At 52.6% G+C, this 27028-nt stretch overlaps 1 protein-coding gene across 29 annotated transcripts in view; it reads left to right on the forward strand.

The window, feature by feature from the left end:
• Nucleotides 1-27028, forward strand: part of PTPRD (protein tyrosine phosphatase receptor type D) — a 226045-nt gene that overhangs the window by 41079 nt on the left and 157938 nt on the right. For all 29 annotated transcript variants that reach the window (XM_032970552.2, XM_032970560.2, XM_032970556.2 and 26 more), the window contains exon 2: nt 19198-19386. In XM_032970552.2, coding sequence (XP_032826443.1) covers nt 19299-19386 — 88 coding nt within the window. In that variant the 5' untranslated portion in view covers nt 19198-19298. The remainder of the gene's footprint in view (nt 1-19197; nt 19387-27028) is intronic.

Below are 27028 nucleotides of genomic sequence, written 5' to 3' on the forward strand. Positions count from 1 at the left end.
TACAGCTTCACAGCAAACGCCTCGTGTAGTCTCTTTAAGAATTGTATCCATTTAGCTCCCCCTCGATATATTTCCATTCGCGCGAATTTAACAGTATGCGAATTTATAAGAAGGGTGCACTGACCTCCCGTGGAGCTGTCGAGACGTGGGAGGGGGGGCACCCAGGGAGGGAGGGGGGGCACCCAGGGAGGGTGGGGCACCCAGGGAGGGGGGGCACTCGAGGGGGGGGCACCCAGGGAGCGGGGGGGGCACTCATGGAGGGAGGGGGCACCCAGAGAGGGGGAGGGGAGGGCATCCAGGCTGGCATTCACGCGCCGCTCCATCTTCCACGAAATGCCGCCTCCACGCCGCTGGCTCCGCGAATCCATCGCGCCCCCCCCCCACTCCTTCCCGCCTCCCTCACTCCCCGCCCGCTCCGCCTCCGTCACAGGCGCGATGTATTATTTATACGGGCGGCGCACAAAGCCATGAAAAATAAATAAAAGTGGTACTTTGTTTTCCTGCGGATGAATATTGATTTTAAGTGGTGTGCGCGAGCTCGCTGCTGTTTTTGTTGCTTCTGGTGGGGGGGGGGCGTGCACGGGGAGAGGTTTGGGTGGCGGTGGGTTGGCGGCAGGGTGCGTGGCAGGGAGCTGAGTGTAATTGCGTCGACGCTGTTTCTTCCGTTGCGTCTGCTCGCTCGGTGGATGACTGCAGGCTCATCCCTTCGTCCCGGGGAGCCACGAACGCCGCGTTCCCATGATCACTGGGAATAGGGCCTTTTCCGGCCTTAGGAAAGTGCTCACGAATAACCCAGGAGAGCAGCTGCACATCTGGCCCTGCATTCGCACGATGAGCGATTTTAAAACCGGGCAGCCCGGACACTGGCCCAGATTCCCCATTGGCACCCTGGCTTCCGGGATAAGTGGGCTGTGGGCTCAGCTGTGTGGCACACGCATTTCCTGGGCCGTGTGGCTGGCATTGGCAAGAGGAGGGGGTGGGGGTGAGAGTAGGGGTGTGAGGGGGCAATGCACCTACTTTGGTTTCAGCTGCGCTGCCTTGGGAGATGATAGCGGTGGCAACGTGGAGGGGATACGCGCAGTTAACGGCGCCTCTCGCATGGTTTCACAGGGCACCCACGGTGGCTAGGAGATGTTAACTACCTCGCCTGCTATGCAGGAGGTCGTGGGTTCGATCTCGAGCGTTGACGCCTGCTGTATATTTGTAGTTTGCATGTCTCTCTCCTCGTGGTCGCGTGGATTTTTCTCCGGGTCCTCCGGGTTTTTTTCCCTCCATACGTTTCCACACAATAAGCCACTTCGTTGAGCTGTAATTTGTGACCAAGTCCCTTCTGACAAGGAGCCGTATAACTCAGTGGGCCTTACCTGGAAAAACGTAAATATATAGTTTTTGTTCAATTCACCTCGAATCAAACGTCAACCGCCATCAACTAACCCATTGTCATCCAAATTCAACGTACTCAGAAAATCTGAAATTTCATCAGGTGAGGGGCGTGATTGGAGTGCGGGTCTACTGACTCGTTGGAGGCCGCCACCATTTAGAAGCGGATAGAGAATGTTAGACGGACAATGAATGACGGTTCTTTTCATCCGACGCCGTCGCGGATTAATTCGGCAGTTATCTGCTGATGTGCACGGCGCGACCGACTGCTTCGTCGTTACGAGCGGACATCTCCAGAAAAAAATTTCATCCGCATGCTGCTCACGCATTATCGCCCGTCCTGAAACCACCACCATCATCATCACGACCACCATCATCATCACCACCACCGCCGCCGTCACCGTCGTCACCGTCGTCATCGGCTTTGACTCATCTCTCGAGCGTGCAGAAATCATCCGCTCCATCTCCTTCCCCGCACCTGGGCGGACGAATCCCTCTAACGCGTCGTGTTCCTTCGGCAGCATTCGACGTTCGCGGGGGGAGACGCGTCGAGCCGAAACGCTCACTCGTTGAACCTAATCGGGGGAATTCTGTGTTTGCGCGTAGGAAGGATGAAAGTGAATGGGAATGAGAGGCGAGCCCTTCGCTCTGACCTGCATGTGATGAGTCATGACTATAAGGGTCTGGATCACGATGCACTTTACTCCGTCGTTGTCCTTTATTTTAGTCGGGTGAGAGACCCCATTGAGATTCATCACCTCTCTCTTTTACGAGCTGGCCCCGGGACGCGTGGATGCCGTAGTGGGGCAGCAGTCTTTGCATTTATAAAAAAAATATATATACCGAATCAAATTGTACGGAAGCGTGTTACGCGCTACTACATTGTGGGCAATGGTAACAATAAATAGGTGAGATAAAGGCGCAGTCCCGCAATTCCTTGCTCATGCCCCTGTTGGTGGAAGGGTCTCCACTACAGCATCCTGTAGTGGCATCCCTCTGGATGCACTCAGCATTGGTTTGGCAGTATTCATTTAATGGGCCGCAACTCTGCTGATGAGACCCACAGAAGACAATCCCGCTTCCCAGATTTACCTACTGACGCAAGTGCTGCTGGGAACACATTGTTCCAGAAGGCCCTTAGCGCTACTCATTGGTTTTTACGGTAAAGTCACGTATGTAGAAATACAATAAAAATTATATTAAAACAAAAAACAATCACGACGTTTCGATCACAACGCAAGCGATCTTCATCAGGTGTCAAGAACAAATCACGGAGGTAAATACAACAAAAAGATGAGAGTTCTCGTCTCTCATCTTCATCAGGTGTCAAAAACAAATCACGGAGGTAAATACAACAAAAAGATGAGAGACGAGAATTCTCATCTTTTTGTTGTATTTACCTCCGTGATTTGTTCTTGACACCTGATGAAGATCGCTTGCGTTGTGATCGAAATGTCGTGATTGTTTTTTTTAAATATAATTTTATTGTATTTCTACATACGTGACTTTACCGAAAAAACAATGAGTAATTTTATGCAGTCACGAAAGCTTTAATGCCCTTAGCGCTGTTGGACACAGTATTTTAACTTTCATTCATCTCTGTGTGCTAAAACAATCCCTCCTCGATTATTGTATTTTTCGTAAAATTAAACCCTGCGGGGCAGGTGCTTGGGTGGATTGTTATATCGACGGATCCTGGAGAAATCTGACGAGCTATGAAGCACTTTTTCACAGATGTCCATGCGGTCGCTGCGGATCAGCAAGTTAAAAAGTTGGCGACGGCTTGGTGGTGGCGGGGGTGGGGGGGGGCCGGAGGCCTTCATCCAGCAGTGGATCGATAAAGGCCGATGACGATGATGCTAAGAACAGAGACCCTGGGTCCGTTAGTTATTTTGGGTGCCCAATAAATGTGCGCCGTGCGGCGGCTAACATCACGACACGATTCACGATGGGCTCTGGGTACGCTGCAATGCGTTTTCGCTCTGGCTTGAACACCGTGCGCTCGTTCGTTACGGCCGTGTGGCCCGTTCGCGCACCGCCCCTGAGTGTCCGCGGTGGTATTTGTTGGGGGGGGGGGGGGGTGCAGCGGTTAGCGCTACGCTGCACCGCGAACCCGGCGACCCGAGTTCGATTCCCGCTCACGGCCAACGCCGGTGACGATTATCTGAACCGGTCCTGCGCCTCCCCTAGGTCGACGCAGCCTCAAACGAGTATCTGGTTTTGTGTGTAAACATCGCCACTTTGGAGACGAAGGCGGCCGGGCGTTGTGCTGGCCACATACCCCCTCGTGTACCGTGCCGGCCTTCATAGGTGCTTGCTAACAGCGCTTTCCCCAACAGTCTGTTAAAAACTACACGGTGAATCTTTGTCTTTGATTATTGCTGTGCGGCTCTGCAACATATTTGGCTCTAGCACGTGGGGGGTGGGGGGGCGGGGCGAAATGTCGCACCATCTTTCGGAACGACGCCCGGCCACAGAACGAAAACGTGCCAAAGAGCCGCTGTTCCATTTAATGGGAGCCTACAGAACATCCCCAGGCAACTCCCCCCCCCCCCCCCCGTGGTTAAGATGTAAATACTGCCAGGGGGAAGAGGGGGGGTGGGTAAGGGAGTCAATGAGGGGGGGTGCCATTGTTCCATGGAGCAGCACCCTCTTTAATGCGTTACACATTCACAGGTTCGTTTAACGCTCGCCCATGCGTAGAAGACGTACAGCTTGAGAGAGAAACACTTTGCTTGCGACACATTATTTTTTTTTGTTTGCGGTTTAAAACCTGTGAATTAGTAACAACATTAGCTCGGTGGTAAATCTTCGTCGAGGTCTGTGCCACGTGATCAGTACAGTACAATAATGACATCTGCTGCGGAAGCTTATGCATGGGCTTAAAAATACAAAATATATATGATTAAAATTAAACCATAATTTTGCTCGAAAGGCAAAGTAATATTGTAATCATTAGACATATTTCCCATGAAACTGAACGTTGACGTCATTGGTCAAAAAATAGAAACACCGTCAATTGTAATTATGAAATTCATCCGCAGCCCTTGGTTAATCCACTGCTGGATGAAGGCCACTCCACACCGTGCCGGTCAAGGAGGGCGATTGACCATATTTCACCGCGCTTGTCAGTTGCGGATTGGCGATGCCATTGAGCATGTATGTGGAAGCACAGAAAGCGCGGTACAACTATTTAGTTTTGCTACACTGCCCTCTGTTGTGGCCACCAAGAAGCCCCGCGGCAGCCCTATTATAACAAGCTGATGTGCATGGTGATGGTCGCCCAACAACCCCCGTGCCGGCTCAATCCCGCTCAGCTTCAAAGGTCGGACGACGTCAGATGCATTCAGGTGGAGTTGGTCAGAGAATTGGAATGGAGATAACCGAACACAAATAACACATGAAACATTACAAAAAACACCACATTATAGCATCGTTGGCTGGTAGAGATAACATTCATTACAGCCTTACCCATACAAATGAAAGACCGTGAGGCTTGCATAGACACCCATTGCCTTAGGTGAAGAGCCATATATTGCATAGGAAACCATATAATTCCATAGGAATCCTCAGACCTACATAGGGACCCATAAGACTTACGTAGAAACAAATAGAGGTGTATAAAGAACCATTAATTGAGAAACCCATAGATTACATCTTGCACAAAGACTTGCAAAGTGACTCATATAATTACATTGGGACAGACTTACATAGGAGACCCATAGACTTAGGTGGAGGCTCATAGACCGTTTTCGACAGATAGATGACCTTTATGATAAGCTAAAAGCCCTTTGAGACCAGAAGATTGTTTATAAAGGGAGACCTGGGATTAACTAAACACGTGTTATTTTGGTTTCAAGTCACAAAGTGCACACACGGTGGTGACACGAAGAGACATATGCTTGGAATGACATTGAAAGGCTGAAAAATAAACGCAAGGATTACAGAACACGTGCAGGGTAATGACATCGTCCACACCGTTAGTTTAAAAAAAACGCTCAGTTTGGGCTTGGGGCCGGACGCGTCGGGGAAAGAAAAGGGACGATGGCTCGTGCGCAGGTGCTGGCCGGATTGTTAAATCGGCTGGATCATGAGTGGTGGCGGTGGCGACGGCAGCGGAGGCTTCTCGTCCAGCTGGTGGAGTTGACCTCGGATCGCGAGGGTCAACCGGGCCACGAGCGACGCCTGGCACCTCACATCGGCGCTTGTTCGGGCGGCCGCGTTTAACGTCCGCGGCGGTGAAACCGAGGCCATCGCCACCACAACGCCGCGATTGTTAACCCGGCGGAAGCCCCTCCGTTTGCTTTAACCGCTTTCAAGCCCGGGCACAATGGCAGCTGGGTCGTATACAGTTATACACAGGGGTGCTATTTTGCCTTTTGAGCGCTGAGAATAAAGCAAAGTTTTATTGCCGTGGCGAGAGCTCGCAGCTGAGGTTTTTTTTTATTTCCCTGTTGGTCACCCCTACGAACAGGTTTCCTCCTGATGCCAAACAGCCGCGTTCTCCCAGCTATGCCTCGCTCCGCTCCGTGTGTGCTGTCAGCAAGGCCCACAGTCGGTTGGTCAGTCAAATTTATATTGTTGTGTAACCAGGAGACACGGGTTTATATTGTCGTGTAACCAGGTGACACGGGTTTATATTGTTGTGTGACCAGCTGAAACACTCGAGGAGACCAGCATAGAAGTTTCATTTGTCAAGAGTAACCTCTTGACAAAAGCCGAACAAGTCGAAATCAAGTGACAGCCATGAAGCAAATAGAAACCGGGGGAAAAAAAACAACTGCCTCCTTTGTCACGTGAGAAATCGAAAATATAGTACGAACATTATTCCGTGTTAAACAATTACATTCCCCGCAAACACAAGTCGGCCCGGGCAGACTATGATTAGACTGATCGTAGAACGATTACACCAATCACACGCATCAAATAGACAGAGCGTGACGGCTGTGTTTGGTTGCGTATTTAGTTATTGATAAGAACAAACCTTCGACCAATTTGCCCCGGGTTTTCTCTCGGGGGGGGTGAATAGCAACAAGAGTTTAAACTCGATTTTCACTGACTTAGGGTTGTCTTTACGAGTGACGTCATGATCCGGCCAGTTAACAGATCAACGCGATCGGGCGGACGGACAAATGCAACGCGCTGTCGCTTTCAATATCAGTTGTAAACCGTTAGTGAATAAATAAAGAATTACGGCGATGTAATAACCGCAGGAGAAGAAAAAAAACTGCACTCGGTCTCAAGAACCGACCTTTTCAGGAGGGCCCTGCTACATTGGGATGTGTGGCCACGAATCCCTCGAGTGGTGAAAGTTTTGCCTTCGTGTGATCATGAGCCGGAGACCCCGGAGAACACCCAAGCGTCCGCGCTGCATACGAGGGGGTGATACGCGGCGCTGCCATTTCCTGGCCACTTCACAGCCCAAGCCTAGAACAACGCCTTGCGGTCATTCGCTAGGCTGAAGCCCTCTGATTGGCTTCCAAGATCCAATGGCATCAGGCGCATTCAGGGTTATTTAGTCACAGGCACATTCGGTAGACATTTTCCGTGTAAGTTTGTAATCGTATATAAACCTACAGCCCTTTTGTCAATTCACTGCTGGATGAAGGCCTTCCTTGGCATGCCATGCGAGTGGAGGTTATATGACCATACTTCACCACTCTGGTTCCCATTGTGTCGTCCTGCTGCTCTATGAAAACCTGTGTGTGCATGGTGGTGGTCACCCATCGAAGCACTATCCAGACTCCTCCCCACCCTGCTTGGGATCTGGCGAGATCTGGAGATCTGGCGAGACCTGGCTATAAATATTTGACGACATCTGGCAAGCTCTGACGAGAGATCTGGCGAGATCTGGCAAGATCTGGCGAGATCTGCCCACGATCTGGCACATTCCCGGCGATTTGCTCACAGTTTGTAAGTGCTCTCTGAAATCGACCACAACTCTCTGAACAGAGCCTTGAGTTTGGATTCCAGCAAACCCCAGCTTTGTTGATGTACCTTTGAATGTGTGTGTGCGTCCGAGTGTGTGTGTGTGTGTTGTTCGAACTGTCGTGGGGAAGCGTAGTGTAGCGGTGAGCGCGCTGCGCTATAAGCCCAGTAGCTGATGTGGTGTGTATAACTTCACCAATGGGGAGACAGGCCCACCCACCCCGTCGTGTGCCATGCCCGACTTTATAAGTGCTGCTCGCTTAACAGCACTTGCCCCAAAAGTCCGTTTAAGGCTATACGGGGGATCTTTGTCGTTGTTCTAACTGCGGGTAGCCAAAGGAGCTCACATTAGCACTCGGCGGTCATTGATTGGCCCCGTTGCCACGGTTACGCTGTCAGTTAAAGGAACTTAACGGACTTCCCCTTCCTACCCTCGCATCACCCCCCCCCCCACTCCTCCTGCGTGATTGCACGCATTGCACTGAACTGAACCACAGCGATGATTAATTGATTAAGGTGGGTGTAGGGGGGGGGGTTCATCGGTAAATAAATAAATAAATGGTGGGGGGGGTAGTCGATGGACAAACGAGCCAACTCAGGCCTCGTGTATCCTCATATGTCAGTGGTCCTGCCTTCTGGGGGTGGAGATGGGGGGGGGTGTTACGATGATGGTTTTGTCTCTGTTAGGCTCACCAGCTGTCCTGGTTTTCCCACGGTCATCCTCTTGTTGTTCACCACCACTGCGTGTGTGTGTGTGTGCGTGCGCGTGTGAGAGTGAGGGTAGCTGTAAGCCCGCTGTTTGTGACTGCGGCTCGCCCAGCTGCTGTCCTGAAAAATCTCTCAGTCTTCCCGGAGCGATGCAAGTCCCGGTTTTCGTCGGTTGCGTAACGATGCCGATGCTAATCCCACCACTCAAAGCAATGTGTTTAACACATGGCGCCCCCCCCCCCCCTCTTCTGATGAGAGATAATATGCTTCTTCCCGCGATGAAATGTCCCAGTTTGTTTGTTTTTCTGCAGAGCCGAAATAAAATTGAAAAAAATCCACCAGGCCGTGGATGAGAGTGATGCATTTGTACGTCGACTGCCAGATATATACACACCAGGGACGTCTCTGCAGTCACGTTGGCCACATTTCCGATCACCATCGTAGATGGCCGGGACGAGAAACAGGTGGAGAATACCTGGCCATACCCTAGTCCGGTACGCTCATTCAACTGCAGTACTGCGGTGGAAACATATCGGTAAAGACGCGGCCCTGCAATCGCTGGCTTGCACCGATGCTGGCGGAAAGGGGAGCCTCCACTATAGCGAGCAAACTCCAAAGGGCATTTGGTCTACTCTTCCTTGCTCACCCCAGATGTGTCGGAAGAGGTAGGCGTACCCTCACTTTGCCCCACCACACGAAAACTAATTTACACGGCTGGCTGGGACAAAGGCAAGAGGGGGGGTTTGGGGGGGGGGAGGAATTCTAGAAACATTCCCCATTATTTCAGGAGTTGAAATCGAACTGCGGGATTGTAAACCCAGTGCACTGACCACTACACCGCGGCTGTTCGTTTACGACGGGAGAGCGCCGGAAGCTTGGAATTACTTTTTTTGTTGCATGGGAATGAAAATTAATCCACGCTTCGTGGGGGGAGCGGGGGGGGGGATTTGGTAAGCTCGGATATGAAGCATCACACGCACGTTCCACCCACGTCCCCTCGCTAAGTTTATCTTTTTTTTACTTTCCTCGCCGTTCGCGTAGCTCCGAGTTGCTCCCTCGCCATGGCAGACAATGATCCGGTAAGCCGGGCGGCCCGGCACAAAGGGATTCCAACTCAACTAAAACTTTTTTTATTTTACCAGGTGAGGCTTTCGGAGCTGTATCGCTCTTTTTCAGAAGCGACCTGGCCACAAAATTATAGCTCAACGAAAGTGGCTTATCATCGTGTGGACATTCATAGCAGCCAAATATTGGAAACGCACGTTGATTCTAACATGCGGGAGGGAACGCCGAACCCGGAGAAACAATCGACGCGACCACGGGGAGAGAGACGCGCAAACTCCAAACATGCAACAGGTGTCAGGGTCGGGATCGAACCCACCAACCTCCTGTATTCCAGGCGAGATAGTTAACATCTCTCCCACCGTGGAAACGTCTCCCTCCCACCACGCGCGGAACAACACAAACGACTGAAACGCGGCGGCTCGATTGTTTACCTTCAGCAAACATTGCACAGAGGCTGAGACGCGCGTGCAGTCTTATTTTTAGTTGTGGCGACTTTCGTGAAGCCAACGCTTCACAACCGCCGGGACTGAAAGCGTTTATTGCGTTAGCTCCGTCCGCCCGTCTCTCCATCTGTTGTTATCAGGGGGATCACGACAACTCTTGTAAAGATGTTCCAATATGAGCGTAACTTGAAGCGTTAGAGGCTTTCCACAAAATAAAACTGGGCACAGCGTAGGCCAAAACTTGGGAGACCCCCAATCCAGCGCTAAAAGGCCCCAAAGTCAGTTCAGACATTAAAAAGTGCATCGCCCTGTAACAGGTTCCCATCATCTTCCCTGCCGCTAATGAAATGCTGCCGAGCACAAGCGCGTGTGCGAACGAGGCTCGTGTAGAATCTAGCAGTGTGCACGGTGGGGTTTTTTGTTTGCTTTACCTGGCTCCTTAAATAAAAAATAAATCCATCGGGCGTGCACCGCGCCTCCGATTTTTCCCAATTAAACCTCGCTCCGTTGTACTTCCTCCTCATTCACCGCGACACCCTAAATAGCGCCGATGCGTACAAACAAACGAAAAGCCTAATTGAAAACTAATACGGCACTCAATACACGGGGCCTGGATGTCGTTTTTTTGTGTTTTTGTGGGGGATTTTCAATTCCTTCCGTTGACTGTTTTTCTAAAACCCAATGCCCAAACGCCAATACACACTCCACCGTTATTCACCTTTGGTTATTTCGTCCCTCTGGTTTATTTTTATACGCAATTAAAATTGTAAAGCGAAACAAAAGGGGACATGGCGAAGCAGTGTTTAAATAACCGGCAACATTATGCACTAGGTGACGCTATGGCTTTAATGGTCACGTTACCTGAGGGTTTATCACGACGCTCGTGCTGCATTACAGCATTCAGAAATTTGGTCGATCATCTCCACGTTTACAGCCCTGAACAACCGGAAGAGAATCCAACATTATTTAGGCTCTGCAGCAGCAACAACAACAACAAACAGGGGCATTTTTGGCACAGTAGATATTTTATCGACCCCCAGAGGGAGGGATGGATGATAGGCTGAGTCACCTGACTACATTAAAATCTGTTATACAGCAGCACACACATGTTTGGGAGGCAGTGTGTGGCTCAGGGGGTGGCTCAATATTTGAGGTCCTGGGTAGCAGCACCTAACCCCAAACCCCCCGTGCTAAGCATGCCCTGTCAAACAGGTGTTGTTCAGCATCAGATTATAGTTTTGCAATTATACCGGAGGAATCCGATAAGCTATATAGCTGTGTTTCACACATGCCCAAATAGATTATGTAAATTGTCGTCCAGGTTATGTAAATCGTTTCCAGCAAACGTGCGTGTTTGACGGGCCCTCCCTTTGCCTCCGGAAGGGATGGGCCCGACGAAGCCTGCGATCTTGCCTGCTGCTCCAGGCACGCGGTGACGCCTCTCACGCGGGCTCCGATGGGGGGGGGGGGCAGAATAATCGTCCCGAGACGGAGGCTCCCCACGGCTAATTAGTTGCCACATCCGAGGTATAACGGGACGTATGATGAGAATAAGACGAAGAGCTGTGCATCTCACACGATACGAGCCTAGGGGAGAACCACACGCACGTGTGCATTGTGCACCGAGTGGTTGCAGTATTGTTGATGTCGTTATTGTCGTGATCACCATGACACGACTGACGTATATACACCGGGACTTTTATCGCCAGCCACCTCAACAAAAGGATGCGATGCCTTGGAAAAAGCAGGACAGGTGGCGACCCTGCTCATGGCTCGTGCCACAGAGCAGGTGGCATTTGTAAAGCATCAGGTTAATGCTATCGGGGGCGGGGGGTATGATCACGTGCTTCGTTATGGTTGTAGTTCAGTGTTCTTCATTGTGTTATGACAGTAGAGTCTACATGCAGTGTGAGTGGACTAGTGGCCACGGGAGGTAATGACAGGGGAGTCAGCTGTGAGTGCGAAGGGACTGGTGGCTACTGGAATGATCGAGAAGGGGGCGTGGTCAGGCAACGGAAGAGAACGGTGGAGTCTGCCGGTGGAGCGAGCGTCCAGAGCTGGCGAGAAGGTTCGGGAAGGGGGGGGGGCGTGGCCTCGTGTCGGTATATAAAAGGGAGATGCGCGGGAGACTCGGGGCGGTTGCAGTGGGGGTCTCCGTCTGATGTCAAGTGAACGGCTTTTCACTAAAGTGCCATATCAAGAGAAGTGTGTCAAGTCGTCTTTAAAATTGCAAGACCCGTGGGCCACTGGCGGCCCCTGATAGCCTTCAGTATGGCCCCTGATGTGCGGGCCCTCGACAATACACAAATGTGAAAACACCCGCCATCATCGTGCTGTCAAACCCCAATGGTTTTAAATAATGTGTCGCGGTCCTCACATTCAAGATGTCTTATCACCGAAAGTGCTCCCCCCTCCCCCTCTGAAAATGAGTGAGGAACACTGAGATCTTTATAGCCGTAGCGATTGCCTCTAAGCGTTGAGAGAACGCAACTTGTACCCGGCACTCAACGTGCCCGTGAAATACAATGCCCAAGATGCCACGAAGGACCCGCCCACATTTACCCATCGTGATTACTGGGCCACGGGTGCATTGTGTTGCAGGTGTACCAAGTTTCAGGTGGACTGCATCTCCCCGGCGAGATGAGGCACCAGATTTGATGCCTGTGTTGAAGGTTGTTGTCGCTTGCCGGTGTCTCTCGGTGCACACCGCAGTGACGCACCGACCTGTCGCGCAAATTAACCCCCCTCCACCTAGATGAGTATTTGGGCTGCTATAAATGTCCACGTGATGATAGGCCACTTTCGTTGAGCTGTTATTTGTGGCCAGGTTGCGTCTGAAAAAGCTCATATCTCAGTGGTCTTTACCTGGTTGAAAAACAAAATCGTGATTTGCTCACCTTTCCTATACTTTGCTCTCATGTCGCGTTTTTGTGCTGTTTTCTGTTGTAGGCTTTTTAACCCGCCCCTGGTGGACATCTGTGAAAAAGAGCGCTATAGCTCATCGGATTCCTCCAGTGTAAACTAGAATTCTGATTCCGGATGCCTGCATTGGCGATCTTACCGGCACCTCGCTTGGCCGAAGCCTCTGCTGTGCGTGACCAGGGCAGAGCCCGATGAGGCTGCAAGTTATTTCTCGTTTTCAGTCCGTGCCATCGCAGCGCACCGTGAGGTGCAGTCGCAACGTCCGATGGACCCTCGCCGGCCGCTTCTGTCCATCGCCTCCCCCAGCACTGCCCACTGCCCCCTCCCTCCCCCCAACCAACTGCTCAGCCCCCCACCACCTCCCCCAGCCCTTCCTCCGCCTCCGTGCTGCGCTCACAGTTTCGGGAAAGACGGGCCGCGTCTCCAGGGACGAAACCCCTTGGAAGCAAGCGGAATAAAAGCGACGAGAGTGATGCGTGGATGTTAATTGCGTTCAGAGATTGAGTGCCTGTGCAGGGGGGCGGGGGGAGCGAGGGAGGGAGGGAGGGAGGGATCCGGGCAGCAAATCGACACGGGGCGAAATACAGCATGTGGGACGCTGATGATGAGGGTGGCCCAGGAACGTGGATTGTCTTTCGTGGGGGGTTTGGGGATCTGCAGAGCTGAAGCGAAGCAGCGCCAGGAGCAGCACCGTACCTAAGAACTGCGATTAACGCGGGCGGGGACAGCTCCCCCCCCCCCGCCCCAGTACTGACCGGGCGCGCGTTCCGTCAACCTCACGTCGCTCTGTGCACTCGGAGCCGTTTTCCCTTGTTTGCGTAAGGGGGGGGAGGGGAGGTGCGGACCTGCAAATTGTTTGCCACAAGCTGCTGCTGATGGAAGGGGCCTCCGCTAGAGGGAGCTCTTGGGGAGCAGTGGTATCGAGGGTGTTTTGGCCTACTCTTCCACGCTGACCAAGATGTCTGGGAAGAAGTGGGAGTACCCACGCTTTGCCCCACCACATGCGACCTGCGGATCGCCCGACACTGTCCTTCCCCCACACCTCCGATTTGTTGTCCTTCCCCCGCGCCTCCGATTAGCACGGTTGGCTACGTGCGGTGCGAAAGAAGTTCAACGTACATGCATACACGTACCCATTTCTCTACCACTGAGTGAACAGAGGCGTGGGTAGTCGAGAAACGTTCCCTTCTGTTTTAACCTCCCGCGCCAAGGAGATGGAATCGAACCGTCGACCTCTGCATGGCAAGTCCAGCGTGCTAACCGTTAATCCGTGGCAGCATCTCTCGTCATCGAACTATCCCCCGTCAGATCTCGGAAGCCAACGCAGGGTTGAGCGTGGTTAGTGGCCTACGTGCACCACTACAGTTGGCGTAGCCCTGGTTGGCATGGGCCCTCTCCTGCAGTGGATGAAAAGGTCCACCTCGCCAAATTCCCACCGTCGCCCTTGCAGGCTGGCGGGCACCAGCCCATAGGCACAATCGGTAGCTACGCCGCTGTGTGTGTGGCGAGCTCAGGGCTTGCCGGGTGAGAGGTGTTGTGAGTAAATGGCGGCGTTTCCTCCCACACGAAGGCAAACTCTCGTTGGTGAAATTCACCACCCCCACCCCTGATGTAGCGAGAAAAAAATACAAAAAAATTCTTGAGATTTCGGGAGCCTCTACCGGATGAAGGTATAATTGGCCATGTTCGTATCGGGTGTTATTTGCGGTGCGAAAGTTAAACTGTGATTGTTAGTGAAGAAAAGTGTTTTTCTCCATTGTTAAAAGTTGAATGCTTAAAGCCCTGACAATTATCACGATTTCATCCTATGGCAGAAGTTAAATAGCATGCAAAAAATGTATGACCTGTCTGGCACGCACGTGGAATGCGAGGCATTTTCTTCCTCTAAATAACCCGGGGAGACGGTGGGTGGGGGGGATTTACCCGTGAATACCTTCCAAGTACCTGCGCCAGCCCTGGATTGACGTGGGGGTCTATTTGCGGAAATCTGAAACGTCCGCTGTCGAGTCACCGGCGTGTACGCAAACCAAGGAAGCGTTGCCGCGGCGAGCAGGGTGCAGCAGCGGACCTACAGGGAGAGGCCTCTCGGCCTTTGTGCCAATTTCCCCCCCTACCACACCTGGCCAAGCATCGCCGGGGTCATCCGAGTGGGTAGGTCACTCGCCCGCTCAGTTTCCCGCTTGTATGAACGGCCGTGCCACGGAAAACGCACTTCGGGTTCCCGAAGTTCTGTGATTGCGGGGCATCAGTGGTCAGAGTCGGCAACCCAGACATTATTTCTGCGCGTGGCACACCACGTCCAATATAGTTAAACACGAAATAACAATGGATGCAAGCCTGACCTTTTACTGACCAATCCTCACCAACCACCAGCGTGGTGAAGTGTTCCCGAAAAATCCCCATGACCGAGACAAGGCGTGGGGAGGCCATCATCCAGCAGCAAATTGATAAAAGAGCATAAAATAACTGAATCAGCCGTGTTCCAGAACTTTGGACCACATGCCCCCCCCCCCCCCCCCCCCCCAGTCTGGGCCCTCTTTTATTTTTAAGTTTGTATTTTTTTTATCTCTCTCTTACCCACTGCGCATGGCACGCGAGGCTGGAATGCCAGAGCCGGGGATCTAAATCCGTCCAGGGTTGGGCCACAGTTGGAGATTTGGGGGGATTGAAATAGGCCGCAGTAAACCCACATGGCGCTGGGTGCTCATCGTGGCAGATCACGGCCAAGCTCCCGCGCCCGACCTCTCCCGCCCCCCAACTGCCTACCCCCACCCCCCTTCTCCATCACGTGCGAGCCCCCCGCCCCAAGTGGGAATGCTACCCGACTCGAGCCATTACGGCGCTCGCATAAATCAAACGCGCCGGAGGTTTGCGAAGGATTGCTCCAGCAAGTGGGCGTTTTGGGCTGCGTGCGGTTTCAACCTTGCGCCGCTTCGATGAAAGAGGAGGTGGGTGAGAAGGAATGGCTCGGGGGTCAGCTGGCACGCTTGAGCAGGCACCGCTGAGACGCCTGGGTTCGCGTCTGGAGTGGCAGCTCGTTTTCTGTGAGTGCGGCGAGTTGACGACGGTCGGCGCTGTCAGGCCAGCCACCAACTGCGCGATGATACAAAAGCCATCGTCGTCACATTTGGGGATTCGCAGTTGAGTTGGGGGAAAATTCCAGTTCCGAGAATTCAAATGTATCGGCTGGACGGCCGAACGATGAGCATTTCCCTAGATCTCAGAAGTAGTTCTGTTTTATCTCCTTCAGCGGAACATTCTCTGACATGGGGTGAATAACTACTCTGCGAGATTTCCAAAACGGGGATTTCATCCGCTGAAACGATGCCGGAAGCATAATTTCAATAGATTCGTGTCTTTTAAATACCACCACAAAGAGCACCGTGGCTTGGGGTGGGAGGCCTTCCTCCAGCAGAAGGGGCCTGGTGGAGGCTTTGATGTCTTCATACGACCGGGAGGGCTGAAGCATTGAGCAATGTGGTGAGCAGAGAAACAGGCGGGGTGTGGAGGAGGTGGGTGAGATGGTGAGGTGGAGCGATCGGTGGTGAGCAGAGAAACAGGCGGGGTGTGGAGGTGGATGAGGAGGAGGGAGGGAGAGGAGGGAGGGGAGGATGTGCCAGTGTCAGCCCAGCTGAGATTGGCTTCATATCGGGCCCGCATCCCTAACGAACGCATTCCAAGTGGAACCCACGGCTTCAGAGACATCGTTAAGCAAAGCGGAGTAGGAGCGAACGTCTAATTGGGGCAGCAAAACAAAAGCGCCGTGCGCTCTTGAAGATTTAAAAAAACACACAGGGAAAAGAAGCGAAGGTTGGAGCAATCCCTGCTGCTTGTGGTGGCTGCACGAGAGGGGTGGTGGGGGGGGTGGTACAATTACTTATGGGGGGGGGGGCGGGGGGGCGCTTCGGCACAGTCAGCATTAAACAAACTTTAAAGTGATGTTTAACGCTCAACGGAATGAGTAACGACGCGATCCGCCCGCGTCTACCGTGCGTTCTGCTCTGGCGCTCACCCCCTGTTGCTGCCATCGCTTCATTTTGACTCGGAATACTTTACAGGGGGGGACTGAGCCTTTAGAAGTTGGGGGGGGAGGGTCAGCACCTTCCAACCGCCCCCCCAGTGCTACAGGACTGTGCACGGTGTGAGGGGGGGGGAAGTGTTGTGGGCTTTGTCCTCGCGAATCGATGGACGTGGTCACTTGCAGCCCACACGGTGCTCCAAAATCAGCGGCGGGCGGTGGCAATTACCAGCGTGGACGGCGCGGGGGCCGGGTCCCAGCCGCTAACGACGATGCCCCCCCCCCTACCGCCCCCCCCCCCCCCCACCAATTAACCGCACGAGCGGCCGTGGCCGGCGTTGGTGCGCCGCTCTTGAACCTAGCGAGCTGAGTTTCGGGGGTCCCGGCCGCAGCAGCTTTTCCCCGACGCTGCGTTATTTGTTTGACGCGGACGGCGTGCCCGACGTTTCGCGCCGCACCCCGGGGGCTCGACGCGAAAAAACGGCTTGGAGGGGTGGGGGGTGGGGCTGAGAGGCCTTCATCCAGCAGTCGATTAACAGCGTTGTTGTTTATGTCATCGTCATCGTCATTGCATCTGACAGGGTGATCCGTTGATAAGATCCCTCACTCATTTTGAACGACCCTGTTTCTTCCCAACGGCTGTTTGAATGCTGTCGGGGTGTTCGGGATTCGCGGGAGACAGTGTGAGAGGAGGCTTCGAAGGTAAAATGCCTCCAGGTTATTTTATTGGGGTATCCTTAAATGGATCGCCCTGCGTCACGTAACAACGTGGAGGCGTTTGTGACGATGGGGGGGGGGGGTACGGAGAGAGAGGAAGGCGTTACGTTTTTTTTGTAATCACTGTTGCGGAGCAGTGGCCCCAAAATGCCAAGTGGCCAGCAACAAACAGCACTATGAAACTGTGTACCACGTGTATTGACTGGAGCACGGTTATATTAGAGCTTGTGGATGGTGGTGACGATGATGATGATGATGATGTCGATGGTGATGATACAAGAGGGAATTCCAGAGTGGACCAGTGGCGAGGGAAGAAGCAGAAAGAGAAGTGATGTGACCTGCATTGTGGTGAGTAAGTGAGTGGGTGGGCGAGCGAGCGAGCGAGCCAGTGGGCGGCCGAGCGAGCCAGTGAGGAAAGCGTGTTGCTGTGACCTGCAGTGTGGTGGATGAACACTGAGGCAGGGGAGGGCAGAGCAGGAATTACCGGCGTGCACTTAGCGAGCAATTCAGGAGCGGCGTTAGCCAGCGAGGATCTAGGTCTGGGGGGGAAGGTATGGCTGGCTTGGGGAGACGGGGTCGGCTGGGGCGGGCCCCCCGCCCCCCCCGATTTAGATTTCTCGACAAGCGCTCAGATTTCACACTGAATATATTTAATCCTCCACTTATGAATGCGACCGTTGTGTTGTTGCTCGTGGCGCCGGTTATGTTAGTGCGGAATTGCTACATGCGTAAATGAGCTGATCCCATTATCCCGTGCCCCCCACGCCCACCCCCCACCCCCCCCCCCCCAGGGCTTGGTTTGTACTTGGTTCGAAAGGGGTGTTGAGCTGACAATGATCTCAGCCTCGTGTGTGTGTGTATATGTCTTAGTGTATATGTGTGTGTGTCTGCCCACTGGGAAGGCAAAGGCAGCCGGGCATGGTGTTGGCCGGCTACCCCCTCGTGCGCTGTGCCGGCCTTCACAAAGGAGCTCACTAACAGCACTTGCCCCAACAGTCTGTTCAGGCTATACGGAGGGATCTTTGTCTTTGTGTGGGGAGAAGTTAGCACGCTGTGCTACGAGCATGGGTAACCAGGTTCGATTCCCACTCATTTACTACTATAATGAGCCAAGAATGTCTGTGTGTCCCATGCGTGACGTCACTCCACGTCGGCCAGCCCCCCTCATTAATAATCATGAACAGGTGATGTCCTCCACATCGAACAGCCCCCTCATTAATAATCATGAAGAGCTGACGTCTTCCAAATGGACACCCCCCCCCCTCCATTAATAATAATTCGCGGGTGACGTCAATCCACATGGGGGGGGCGAGGCGCCTCCTCCCCCTTCAGTGTCACCTTACAACCCTCACTACAAAGGCAGAACCGTCACGTCGCACAATCTCCGTTACACTATTGAGACATAAACAAAAAGCACGTCATGATGAACAAGGGATTATAACCTTTAAATGAAATAAGTCTGTGTCACCGTGGCCTTACAAATTGCACACGAATTGATGCAATGAATATCACGTCTGCTTTTCGCTTGCAAGTTTCAGATTTACTGAAATACACCCGTCCTCGGACGGGCAAAAGGCTCGTGGTTATAATAAAGAGTGAGGAGGCCGCTTCCTGTGTGGGCGGTGCTAGTGACTGAGTGGGCGTGGCTCTAATAGTGGGCGGTGCTCACAGAGGAAGGGGCTGCCAACGCCACGTTGTGTCCTAGTTGAGCCTCCCAGCAAATTCGTGGCTTCGCAGTGACCCAAAAACATAAAACCAGGCGGATGGATGCAGGGAGAAAAGTGGTAGAAGAAAGATGATCGAGACTGAACGGAGTAGTGATACCGTCTAAAGAAAAATGACAACACGGTCGAAATTCTTTCAGACCCACCATCACTCATGAAGTGATGTACGAGACTTATGATGATGATGATAATAATAATAATAATGACGATGACAACAGTGACACTCTCGAGACATCCCCCACCTGCCCATCAATGACACCATTCTCTCCTTCCCGTCTCTGTCCCTCTCCAGGTTTTGTCTGATCTAGAACGTCGAGGCCACCAGGTGACTCTGGTCCGCAGCAGCTCCCCTCCGCTTTGACCCGCCGCCTGCGATCGCCCGAGCCATCCGGGATGTCGCCGGTGTTCACCCGCTTGCCGCTGCTGGCCATGGTGGCCGGCGCTCTGCTCGTCTGCCTGGCCTCCTGCTCCCGCGCCGAGAGTGAGTAGCAGCGGCTCGCCCCTCCACGCCCATCAGAACGCCGCATGGCCCAGTGGCGCAGCGTGACTTTGCGTGGTGCCCTGGCCTTCTTTCGTTCTTTCGTACGGCTGATGTAGATGCAGAGCAAAAACCTACAATCTCACATTCAGATGGTCTTCTTTCTTTCGTACGGCTGATGTAGATGCAGAGCTACAACTACAATCTCACATTCAGGTGGTCAAGCCAGGTAACTGCATCAGGAGTAGCGGAGTGTTATCGCTGCAATGTCTCTTTTGTATTTGTGTATCGGACATTACATCGTGATATGTTGTATGGTCTGTTCTGGATGACCACAGTCGCATGCTGGAGAGTTTTACATTTTCAATGTGTGCACAAGGTATCCGCATCTGCTATAGTTTGTGCAATGGATGCGATTTAGGGTGAGATTTGTGGAAGATCAAACCCTGGAATATTCTGCGTTGAGTCTTTCACAATATGTTTGTTTTGCGAGTTTCATTTAAACTCCATTCAGCTCTCCAGGCTTGATCAGGGGTTGAATTCGCATTGTTTTAAGGTGAAGCGCATGGGTCCAAAAGGGGCTTGGCATGAACTTCAAGCGATGACAAGGGCCCTGGTGCAAGGGATTAAGTGGGGGTCCGCCCTTCACCTGTCCAGTTTCCCTCCGGTGGCAGAGCTGCTCTGGCACGTGGGCCCTGGTGCAGTTGCATTGCCTGCATGATAGACTGCCAACTCCACTGTTTTTTTACGCTCTCCCACCAAGGTTGAAGGCGTTATCGCTTCGTCCGTCCGTTGGCAAGATGGGGGATCACAATGAATCTCTGAAAGCTGATGCAATACAAGCCAAATTCTAAAACGTCGTGGGTTTAATTCCCAACACACCGGAGTGCTGGAGTAGTCACTAATTACCGCGTTTTGTTCACAACGTCATGAACTTTACTAATTGGCTGTGTCGGGTGGAGATGGGTTAACGAACGACACATTTACATGTACGCGATCTAACCCCAAAAAAACGTGATAATGAGTAACATTGAGCAAGAAAGGCTACTGCGTGTTACATTAATATGAGGCAAACTTTGGAATACATTTGTGTTGCTATTCAGGACCAAAGTGAACATCAGCCAGATTAATCAAAGCGTTGACCAAAACATGGAAACTCAAATCAGAGCAAAAAGGGGCTACTTGCAGACGTATACATGTTTTTTTTTGCCCTGACAGCTACCAACCAGCTTCCGTTGCGCCAATTAAATGCTTCTGAAGACAAAAGCGTGCGGGGGGAGGGGGGGGGGAACGTTACATAATCCACGCGAATTGCATTGGTGTAATTTCTTCCAAAAACTTGTTCAACTTATCGCGCTGGCAAGCGGAGACAGCAGGCGTTTACACCACCCAGAGACCGGGTGATCATCGAGCTGCTGCTGAGGCTCATCACCAACAGCCTCGCTTTTGTAGTGGCAAGACGCCCGCGATCAAGCGCTCCTAGAGGCAAGGGGCTTGGCGGATCCCGTAGAGATTTGTGAAACTCACGATGTGACCAGGAGGCTGCAGTGCGTCGGGTAGGTTCACGAGCCGGTTGGCGTGGCGGGCATCGTGGAGATCACCTTCCGTGTGGTGAGTTTTATTTGCATTCTTCACGAGGCTAATAGATAGTGGGCGAGATGTTAACTACCTCGCCAGGTATACAGGAGGTCGTCGGGTTGATTCCAACCCTGACACCTGTATATTTGGAGTTTGCGTGTCTATCTCCCTGTGGATTTTTGTCGGGGCACTCCAGTTTTTCCCTCCACATCTAGAAATGTGCGTTTCGAGTATTTGGCTGCTATCAATTTTCACACGATGATAAGCCACTGCATTGAGCTATCATTTGTGAAAGCCAGCTCGCCTCTGGAAAATAGCTCAGTGGGCCTTACCTGGTAAAATAAAAAATAGTTTTATAGTTTTACTTGATATGGCAGAAATGGTCACACAGCAGGACTTCGTGCCATCCCCGACAAGACTCGCTCTGCATCGCGTTCCGCTGGGTGGTTGGTGCCACGGACCAGAGAAACTGTTTTTTTTTTACCAAGATACAAAAAGCGTTATTTCTGTGTTCCACCCACACACAAGAACATTCAAAACGGCAAAGGCCAATTGTCCCAATGCAGGACCCACCTAAAAAAACAAGCCTTGAGACTCGGTGAGGTTTTCCCTGATAACTTTAATGACATTGACGGCACACTGCACATGTTTATCATTTTATGATTTGTATGTTTACACAAAATGACCGCCTTCGCCAACCTGCATGGACCAGGCCGGTGAAGTACGTTCAAACAGGCCCCAACGACCGACACGGCGTGACAAGGTCCTTCGTCCAGCAGTGGCTCGACAAGAGGAGCCAGAAATGACATTTAAAGTTTTCACTTTTGCGTAAAATTACACAAAGTAAGGGCGGTTGGCTCGGTGCAAAACACCACCGCCACAGATAACCGTAATGACATGCAAATTGGCATGCTAATGGTACCGGCCGCATGTGTGAATTTCATGTGGCTGTGAAGTTGGCTGCCATGAGTAAATGTCCGTTGGGAAGCGACAAATCTCGGGAGGGGCTAGGGGGCGGTGGTGGCGGTTGTCGCTTCGTGGGAGGGGGGCGGGTGGAACGGCGGAGTGGGGGGGGGGGCGGCCGCAATTTGGCTCCGGCCTCAGGGATGCAACACAAACGAGCGGAATGCGACGCTACAATGACGCTCGCCGGGAAACGATGCGGTGGACGGAGGTGTGGGTGTGGTGGGGGGGGGGGGAGGAGGCGGCGGGGAAGGGGGGGGGGAGGTTAATGAAACACCGCGCTCGCTTAATTGAGGCCGCGGATTGCGATCGCGAGGTCGCCGGACCTTTCTGTCGCGAGTTGCGGGGGGGGGGGGGGGGGGGAAACGTCGCTGTTTATTCAGAACTGGCGCAGGGTACAGCGCTCCTCCCAGGGGGGGGGGGGAGCGGGGGGGGGGGGGGTGCGGCAATGCTCCCCCTCCAATTTGCAATTTATCACAGGCTTAGCTGCGACCGCCGCGACGCTCGCTCGCTTGCTCTGGACGCTTTGAACCTTAAACTGCGCGCGGCTCCCTCCGAGGAGCCGCGTGAGTAATGGGAGAGCCGTTCGTCTCAACGCCGCCGCCAACGTCGCCGCCGCCGTGCCTGCTGCATTTGTGAGAAATCTTCGGCGGGCAGTGGCGGCGGTAGCGGCACGCGGGACGAGCTAACGAGACCCACGGCGACGCCGTGGGTCTCGCTGCCACAACCAAAACGATCTTGCGAGCGACTCCAGCGTGGGCTGTAGTGGCCTCTGTCTGCCGACGACGAATCCTCCGGGTCTGCGGTTTAGGGACACATTGGACCGCCTGTCTAAGCTCCGGTTGAGTCGCTCCCTTTAGTTTATCGTTCCGGGCCAGGTGCGTGGAAGCTTCTTGGCACTGCGTTGAACCGCTGGGCGTAAGTAACGGACGATGATTGTGGTCCGTAATGAGGGCTGTACGTGACTTTCAAATGCCTTTGGTGGCCAGCCACACAGTAGCGCACACCACAACCGCTGCTCTCAGTCTTGGTGGCAGAAGTGTTTGAGCGTGCTAAGATTAGATGGTGTTGCCAGGTGGGAAATATCCCCGCCCAAGTACCTGATTAGTGTGGCCGAGATGCTTGAAGCAACGGATAAAAGTGAGAGGCCTCGTGGGGCAGTGGGCCATTTAATGTGGAGTTTGTATCACAAAATAATTAGAAGGAATTGACCAAACAATTGATGCAGCGTCTCTGAAAATGTTGCTTTTGGGCTGTCCAGAATAAAAAAAAATATATATAAGCTCAGTCATGAACACGTGGGTGATGAGGCCAATGTTCTATTAGCCCCTCAGCAGACCCGTTTGCATTCTGAGGACTACAATCCATAGGCCCAAGCCAACTATTTTACTCTATGATAAGACCTGAGATGGCAGCGCTCGCATTACACCAACATTAATAAATTGCCAATAAAGTGAATTTGCCATAACCGTAATTAATAGATAAACATTATCGCCTCCACCATTCATTACCCCTACATATTTCCCACGGCTCTGGTTGCAACCTCTTCCCGCTCTCGACAAAACCCTAGGCATGTCACTCAGTCAGCACCGGGCCTATCATAAAAACCGTGCAGTTAGCACAAAACGAGTTCAGCGCAAAACACCGATATGAGGTCTCTGTACAAATCTATTCCTGTCACCACCTGAACACGGATCCCAATTCCCGGACAGGTAGCAACCCCAGCCATGCATTTCTGTTTCGTCGCTGAACTCATCGGCCGTGTCGCTCGCTCACTCACTTCCTCATACACCCACTCACACACTCACTCACTTGCTTGCACACACTCGCTCACTCATTCGCTCACTCGCTCTCTCGCTCGCACACTCACTCGCTTGCACACACTCGCTCACTCATTCGCTCACTCGCTCTCTCACTCGCACACTCACTCGCTTGCACACACTCGTTCACTCATTCGCTCTCTCACTCGCACACTCACTCGCTTGCACACACTCGCTCGCTCATGTGCACACTCGCTCGCTCATGTGCACACTCGCTCACTCATTCGCCCTCTCACTCGCTCTCTCACTCACTCGCTTGCACACACTCGCTTACTCGCTCACTCGCTCTCTCACTCGCACACTCACTCACTCACTCGCTTACTCGCTCGCTCACTCACTCACTCTCTCACTCATACACCCACTCACACACCCACTCACTTGCTTGCACACACTCACTCACTCATTCGCTCACTCGCCCTCTCACTCGCACACTCACTCGCTTGCACACACTCGCTCACTCATGTGCACACTCGCTCGCTCATTCGCTCTCTCACTCGCTCTCTCACTCACTCGCTTGCACACACTCGCTTACTCGCTTGTTCGCTCACTCACTCGCTCTCTCACTCACACACTCACTCGCTTACACACACTCGCTCGCTCTCTCACTCGCTCTCTCACTCACACACCCACTCACTCGCTTGCACACACTCGCTCGCTCATTTTGCGCACTCGCTCACTCATTCGCTCGCTCTCTCACTCGCTCTCTCACTCGCTTGCACACACTCGCCCACTCATTCGCTCACTCGCCCTCTCACTCCTTCGCTCGCTTACTCACTCGCTCACCCGCGCGCGATCGCGTGCCTGGTGATGCTTGCGGCGCCGCCAGTTCTCAAGTCACTTTTCCGCCACTTCTCCCGCGCGCCATCGGCTCCCCGAGTCCTGCCCCCGGGCATTAAAAGCACCGGCACGCGCGCCGGCTCAGCAACCATAATGCATTAGGATGACCGTTATCATAAACAATCGCAGTAAACGCGCCTCTTATCGCACAAATCAAACTTTATGGAGAGAAGCCGAAAGAACGGGAGAAGGGAAAGGGACTTGCACGGCACCGGTTGTGGAGGCTCCAGCCGGCTTAGCACTCTGTCTACTTTGCTGCGAGGCCCACGTTGGAGTTGCCATCTGTCCCGGTGTTCCCAGGACTATCCTCGTTTTTTTTTTTAAAAGAGGTAGCTGCTGTTGCTGTCCTCTGGGAAATCTCTAAGCCTTCCCCGGGAAATCCAAACGTTGCGCTACTTACTTCAATCATATGGCAAGTCCTCGCTTAACACAGCGCGCTTTCCCTACAATGTGGTTCTTCCCCTCGGGAACACCTTTCGCACAACGCGGAACGCGTGCACCGTGATAATGCAGACACGCGCACCGTAATAATGCAGACACGCGCACCGTTAGAACGTGGTACATGCACCGTTATAACATGGAACACGCACCATTATAACGTGGAACCGCTCACCGTTATAACGCAGAAAGCGCGCACCATTATAACGTGGTACATGCACCGTTACAACATGGAACACGCACCGTTATAACGCGGAAATGTGCATCGTTATAAGGTGGAACGCGCGCCGTTATAACGCGCAAAGCGCACCGTTATAACGCGGTTTCCGAGCGGTCGACGACGAACTAATTTCTTGAGCTGTGCAGCTGAGCGGTACAGTGATACAGTACACGGAATGATACAGTAAACACAGTGGCGGCCAACCACCCGTTATTTGTCCCGCCATCTCAATGTGCGTAGTATAGTAGGAGCACATCGCACCTCGTCAAACGTCATCGTTACCACGTTGTTTAACGTGGCACATTTTTTCAGAAACGCATCTGCCACTACTGAGCGCGCTAAACGAGGACCCGCCGAACTAATTCGCAACTCCAAGGCGATGCGTTTGTAAGCGGCGGCGCGCTTTTTCTTCCGCTGGTGTTGTTAGATTATAATTATTGGTACCATTGGTGGGGGTGGGGGTACGGTAGCAACCAGAGCTGGTGAGCCGGTCCCTCGGGATGCTTTAATGCACCAGCGATCCCCAGTGCCTCGAGATCAAACAGACATCACACGGAGCGAGGCAATGTTGTTTTGTTTGTTTGCGGGAAAGAAGAAGAAAAATAATGTTACGATTATGCAAGCTTGAATATGAAGTGTTTAAAGGCAGAGCGTCTTAAGATGCGGTTCGGGAGAGTGCTATGAATTATAAACGTACTTATGCACGGTCCTCTGAGGGATTAAAATCATATCAATTATGTATTACACGAAACAAAGCTATCACGGAAGTAAGCGGGCAGTTACGGCAGATAACAGGCAGAAGCAAGCCTGAACAAACAGGCGAACGCAGGCATTAGCAAGAGGCAAAAGCAGGCCTTGGCAACAATCTCAAGTAAAAGTTGAAAGCCAAAGGCCAAGGAAGCAGATGAACAATAGGCAATGGCTTACAGATTATGGTTGCCACCTACTGTGGTACAAACAAAAAAATGAGGACACATCATGGGAAGAAGGAGAATTATCTCACAGTAGCAGAACTTCGCGTAATAAATTGTGTCGTGATCGAGTTCTGGATTATTAAGCGACCACAAAAAAAACCACAGGACTCTTAATGCCGCGGGGGAAGACTTATAGATTTCCCAGCAGGATATCTACCTCAAATCCGAGCAAAACCATGATAGGTGGCAACGCTACCATGGTTATGATTATATTATAATTAGTGGTAGTAATGGTTATTCGTAATGGCAATGCTACTGGACGTGGCTGCAGCGGTCGCAGCAGTAGCCGCGAGTGGACCACGAGCCCACGGTGGGCATAGAAGGGAGGGGAATGGTTTGTGGCGGCGATGACCACGCCGGGGCATGTCACGCTGTCCTTGGTGTGGATTACGGGCGTCGACTGATTACAAACCTCTCAATCAATGAGCTTTCTCTCTCTTGCGAGCGCCCGGCCACCCCCCAACGACTCAGGTCCTCCATTCCTCCTCGGGCTCAGATCGTCCAGATAATAACTCGAGGGCGGGCGCATCTCGAGCTGTGCTTTTGAGAAACAGAGATGCTTTATTACAAAATTTCGAGAGACGATAAGCAGAAATCCATTCCCTCCGCCTCCTCCCCCACCACCACCACCTCCTCCGCAGAGCCGTGCGGCGAATGCGTAACGTGGTCGTAACTGCTCGCCCGCATCGCCCGCATCACCCACATCGCATTGCGAGCGTCCGCCCGGCATAAATGCTCTCGGCGTACATTTTAAATTGGCCTCGATAAAGGAATTTAAGGGCAGCCGCCGACAGTGGCGTAATGGTTGAGCACGC

The sequence above is a fragment of the Petromyzon marinus genome, chromosome 44 (genome assembly GCF_048934315.1).
Source record: "Petromyzon marinus isolate PM22_M1 ecotype Great Lakes invasive population chromosome 44, UKy_Petmar_22M1.pri1.0, whole genome shotgun sequence".
In the NCBI taxonomy this organism is placed as follows: domain Eukaryota; kingdom Metazoa; phylum Chordata; class Hyperoartia; order Petromyzontiformes; family Petromyzontidae; genus Petromyzon; species Petromyzon marinus.